Source organism: Convolutriloba macropyga, chromosome 12 (assembly GCF_964194025.1).
Source record: "Convolutriloba macropyga chromosome 12, txConMacr16.3, whole genome shotgun sequence".
NCBI lineage: Eukaryota > Metazoa > Xenacoelomorpha > Acoela > Convolutidae > Convolutriloba > Convolutriloba macropyga.
The window spans coordinates 24813739-24819375 of record NC_134479.1 but is presented as its reverse complement, the minus strand read 5'-3'; the positions used below and the strand labels follow the sequence as shown (position 1 = coordinate 24819375).

At 35.4% G+C, this 5637-nt stretch overlaps 1 protein-coding gene across 3 annotated transcripts in view; it reads right to left on the bottom strand.

Annotated features, from left to right (window-relative positions):
• Positions 1-270: 270 nt before the first annotated feature.
• LOC142350273 (frizzled-5-like) overlaps positions 271-5637 on the bottom strand; it is a 52207-nt gene continuing 46840 nt past the window's right edge. For all 3 annotated transcript variants that reach the window (XM_075402053.1, XM_075402055.1, XM_075402054.1), the window contains one exon: positions 271-545. In XM_075402053.1, coding sequence (XP_075258168.1) covers positions 384-545 — 162 coding nt within the window. In that variant the 3' untranslated portion in view covers positions 271-383. The remainder of the gene's footprint in view (positions 546-5637) is intronic.

Sequence of the window (5637 nt, the reverse complement as noted above, 5' to 3'; positions counted from 1 at the left end):
ATATTCACGGCACCAATTTACCCAACACTCTTTTTCGCGGTATTTATCTAACAGTTTAGGGTAATTAATGACAACATTTTGCATTTGGGTCCTTTTTAATCGATTCAGATTTAGTCGTTTTTAACGTCGGCTTTTTTACACGTAATTGTTGTTAAGAGTTGAGGGTTTAAAAGCATCGGGGTGATAAGAAGTCGAACCGATATTCGTTAGGTGAAAATTTTTTTCCTATCTAACTATTATTTAACTTCTGACTGTACTTTCTCGGGAAAGTGTGGTTTCAAACTTTCTGTTTTATTTTAAGAGCATCTTCATTATTACTCTTAGAAACTACAAATATGAAATCATACAAAATCAAGAGATAAATATTATCTTCATTTAGTCTCTCAAACATTGACAACAGGTGGAACACATTGCCATCCTACGTCACTGGCTTTCGGGAAATCCTCGCAATTAAAAGGCCACTCTTTATCATTCTCGAGGAACGTGTCTTTACAGCCCTTCTCAACAGTCTTGCACAAACTACGACAAGGAGCCACGATTTTGATCTAGAACATTAGAATACTGTTAGAATGAATTTAAACTGGTTAGTTTGACTAGAAGCAGCGTGCAAACAGAAGTAACTAAATACTCTTAAAAATCAAGCCTAAATGTCCTTCGCAGTGTCTCCATTCAAGACTTGTCAAGTCTCAGCCAAGACTTGTCGACAGACTTGCCAGGACTTAACACTTTTGTGTTAAGTCCTGACTTGTCGACAGACTTGCCAGGACTTAACACTTGAAAAAAGACGCGCCAAATCTTATTAATGACTTGATGAGAGCTCTGTTACAGTATTGGTCCAAGACTTGCAGTTTTGCTGAGTCAGTACGTACCCGGTCGAGGTGTCAACGCTAAAAATGCAAGATTTCCGGTGAATACAGTGAAAAGATGTAAGAATTGCAACTTTTAGCGTTGAATGCGATGAATGCGGTGGAAAAAGGATTTCACCACTGAGAATCGCAAATCTTACAAAAATTTCCCGCTAATTTTACCAAACATCTTCACCGCAGAAAATGTAGCAAAAAATATGTAAGAATAGCAGAGTAAGGGCGTTGAAAGCGGTGAAAAAAATAATTCACTCGCTCAGAACGGCAAATCTTGCGAACATTAATTGCTAATTTTGCCAAAAATCTACAACGCAGAAAAAGTTGTAGAAAAATATGTAAGAATAGAAGTGAAAAGAAAATGAACACCTAAAAACCGCAAACCGTACAAAGTTTCACAGCTAAGTGAGCTCAAGGTTCCAACGAAGCAATTTTTATATGAAACTATGTGATATCGGAAGAGAAAGCGTTGAAAGCTTTAAAAAAATTTCACCGCTTTACTACAAAAGTTATTGAATTGCGCACATAGTTGCAGTAGTGGAAGCAAAAGTTGTTTAATACAACGGTTTTCTGATTATTATTTACGTTTACTACTTGTCATTTTTTTCGACCCATTTTTGTGTGGAGGAACTAGATGCTCAAACAGAATTTTTTTCTCAATTCAATTTTTTTGCGGCGAATATTCGTAAAATTCGCGATTTTTGGCGGCGGATTTTTTATATTCACCGCTTCCCGTTGGCAGTGGCGAATTATTTTTTCACCGCTTAAGTGGTGAAAATAAACAATTCACCGCTAAAAACCGCAAATCTTAAGGAAGTCAGTGATATAAGGCGCAGTGGAAAAAGAAGTTGTTGACATGCAGGAGGTGAGAGGTTCGCACACGTATACGGGCGTTTCATTTTTGTAAGAATTCCGGTGAATTTGGTGAAAATAGAAATTTACCGCTAAAAACCGCAAATCTTACAAAAATTTAAGGTTAAAAACAACAAACCCTACAAAACTTCACCGCTAAGAACCGATAATAATACAAAACTTCACTGCTTTCACCGCATTGATCGCTAAAAGATGCGGGCACCTTGCGGTGAGAAATTTGTTGTTCACCGCTATTTACCGCAATCCTTACATGTGCCGACAATCAAAAATGTAATGTATAGCCTGGTGGTGGTGATGGTGGTGGTCTGTGGGGTGCTTTAACGAGCTAATTATGCAATCATATTATGAATCAATGCAATTCGCGCTGGATCTGTATTGCATCAGAACATTCGTACTGTCACTTTTTTGACTTGACACGTCTAGAATCAAGTCTAAACCATTCGCAAGTTTTGAGTCAAAGTAATGTAAGGGCTCGCTGAGTCTCCAAAAAAGTTATCGCAAATTGTCCTCAGTTGATTTTAATAAGGAGACAACAATGGTTCAACTCCTGCCATCGATATACCACGAGAGTAAATAAACAAGCAAACCAAAATTTTACATTGTTAAAAGTTCACACTAAAGGTTTAGAGATGACACTGATATAGCTCCAACAAAATGTGCTTAATTTGAAAACTAAATGCACCTATTTTGCCAACAGATTGCACCTTTTATGTAATTCGCAACAATGTGAAAATCATCATTGTTCTAAAATACACAGATGACGATTTCCTTTATTTTTCATGAAATTATCATAAAGTGGTTTTACGTAATGAAAACATTACTGAGTTGGAATAATGCTACGGCCGGTTTGTTCGATGAAAGAAAAAATATCCTATAATCAATGACAAGCAACTTCTTTAGTCTTAAAATAAGATTGTACTGGCAGTGATTTGATCCGTATATCACTAAAAAATTATCTACCAAGATTTGATACTCATTCACACCAGCACACCAGGAAAAGCACGGGATTTAACTTGCAGGAAATTAGCAGGATCAAATTTCAAAAGACCAAATGGTGATACTTAAAACGCAATAACCCGGGTCGAGGTTTTAGGGTGAATTTTCGTAAGAAATGCGGTGAATGCGGTGAAATTTCGTAAGAAATGCGGTGATTGCGGTGAATGCGGTGAAAAAAAATAATTCACCGCTTTTCACCGCATTTCTTAAAAAAATTCACCACCAAATTCACCGCATTTCTTACAAAAATTCACCGCATAGACTATTATGGCAAATTAATGTAAGAAATGCGGTGAATGCGGTGAATGCGGTGAAAAAAAAATAATTCACCACATTTCACCGCATGTCTTACAAAAATTCACCGCATATGATTTCCAAAGTTTAATCAATCTGATTTAATTTCACAAGAAATAACAAAGACCTAAGTGACAGTTGGCGCAGTGGAATATGAGGGCATGAAGGAGGTCAGAGGTTCGAACCCGTGTGGGGACCATTCTTTTTTGTAAGAATACTGAGAATGCGGTGAAAAAAAATAATTCACCGCGATTCACCGCATTCACCGCAAAAAGATGTAAGAAATACGCGGTGAAAATTATTTTTTTTTCACCGCGTTTCACCGCATTTCTTACGAAAATTCACCACCAAACCTCGACCCGGGAAATTAAGAGAACTGAATATGCATAAATGCATGAGTTGACATCAGATCAGACTCTTTAAATGTCTTTTCAAAATTCAAGTTTATATTGGAAACTGCTACTCAATTCTCGATTAATTCCAGAAATTCAAACGTTTTATTTAAATTATCTTTGTCAGAAACCTATTGGTTGTGATATACATAGATAAACTATTTGGGGGCGTTTTCGGCGAATTATTCACGTTTTGAGCTAAATCTGCGCACTCCAAGTGAAGCATGTGCTTTAATACTTATATTTAAGTCGCTTGGATAATTCCATCCAAAGAAAGTAGTCCACATGCACTGAACTCAAGACGCATATTGAATTCTTCTCTTCTGCCTTAATAATATGCAAACCTATCCTGTGCATCATTTTTTTGTTTGCTCTCATTTAGTTTTTGTTACTCTTGATTTGTTGCATCCTCACTTGAGAAAACCGGCCGAAAAGGAACAACTGGTCTCAAATTGTAAACAAAATGAAGGAAATGACAGTTTTTAAACCTTTTTTAGACCATTTTGGCTCATCTCTGGACGCATTTGACCAATAATTTGAGTAGATGAGCATTTCTTAAATAAGTAATGTTTGCAGTTGGCCATTTTTGAAAAATATTTATAGGAGTTAGTGCTATACAGTTTATTTCAAAAAGAATTGGCAGACGAGAATTGGCTGATACAGAAAATTCGGCAAAACTTCTAATTTGTTAACAAACTACCTACCACAAGATTTACACTGAAAAAGTGAAGTTATGAAAAGCTGTTCACATTATCACGCCACCCTTATATACAACCAATCGAAGAGGTAATTTTGAGATGTATAACTTATTGACAACATGGAAGAAGCCTCATATAAAATACAAACCAGATAAAACTCTTTAACTTTGTCTTATCAAACTAACATACAGTGCAAATTGAAGCATAAAACCTGAGTACTAACCTGTTTTTTTTTTACTATTTCTTGTTTCTGTAAATCATCTTAGTGATTTTATAGTTTAACTGAACGTTGACTTGTTGAAAAGAAAATTAATTTTGATATTAGAAGATATATTTTCTGGGGAATAAATTTACTGAGCAACAGTAACCTTGCAAGGACTTTTTTAATGGTTTTAACAAACGTATGGATTCTTTAATTGCGTTATTCAGCAACTGAGAGTAGAAAAAAAGCACAATCCGCGAAAATTGATACATTTGTTAACTATGCTTATCGGGGAAATATCGTCTAAATTATTAACAAATCAGACATAGAAGTTGTTTAGCTGCTTCATAGCTATTTGTAATGAAATTGTCTTGAACTGCTTGTCGGAAATTTTGCTATTTCGAATGATAACTTTAGATATTAACGAAACTCAAAAAAGTTTGATTGTGTTCAACTTGGAATATTTTCTTATGCTGAGGGTAACAAATTGCTTAAGGCAGCAAATTTGAAGAATTAGTTAACTGGACTGTATGCGTATCAAATAATGCAATCACAATCTACAGCACGGCCAATAATACAGTTCACAAAAATTAACTCAAGAGCGTAGTATTCGTAAAGACTTGAAACGGCTGAAACGAATTGGGCGCAGTAAGTCTGTCCTTGTCGTCGATAGGAGAGCGGTGGTTACACCAAAATACTACAATCGTCATAAGAAAAGAATGCTTTCCTTTGTTTTTATCACAGATTGACAGGTCACAGCAACAGAAATGCCTTCCAATGTAACCAATTTTGAGAATAATACTTCAATAGGAGTCCGTATTATATCCAGGCTGTTTATAGTTAATATGTTATTGACTGAGAGGACCTATGTTTACTAAAAAAACTAGAGAACTTTATCTGGTGTTTTATGTGGCAAAGTATTAACAAGGGTAATGAACATAGCGTGTTTGGTTTCTGGCTTACAAATCAAAAATTGATTAATTTTTTTAAATTAAAGGTTAAAAAGTTTGTGTCAGTCAATTTCCATGAAACTTTTATACATTACAATTTACGCCATTTACTTGTTTGTTGTTTTGGGGTTGATACAGAGTATTTGCATTCTTATTGTTGCACATAATTTGTATGTTCATTTTATGTATACGTTGTCAAATCATAGTAGTGGTGTTGCTTGTCCGTTTAATATCCACAACTTTAGAATGTTTTTCGAGGACTTGCATTATGCTTTTAATTGGTATGCTCGATGTCGGGATACAAGTAGCCAAAAAGTTTTAAATTTTGTACCCACTCTACTCTAGCTCAGCTTCAATAGTCTTACGTCGGAA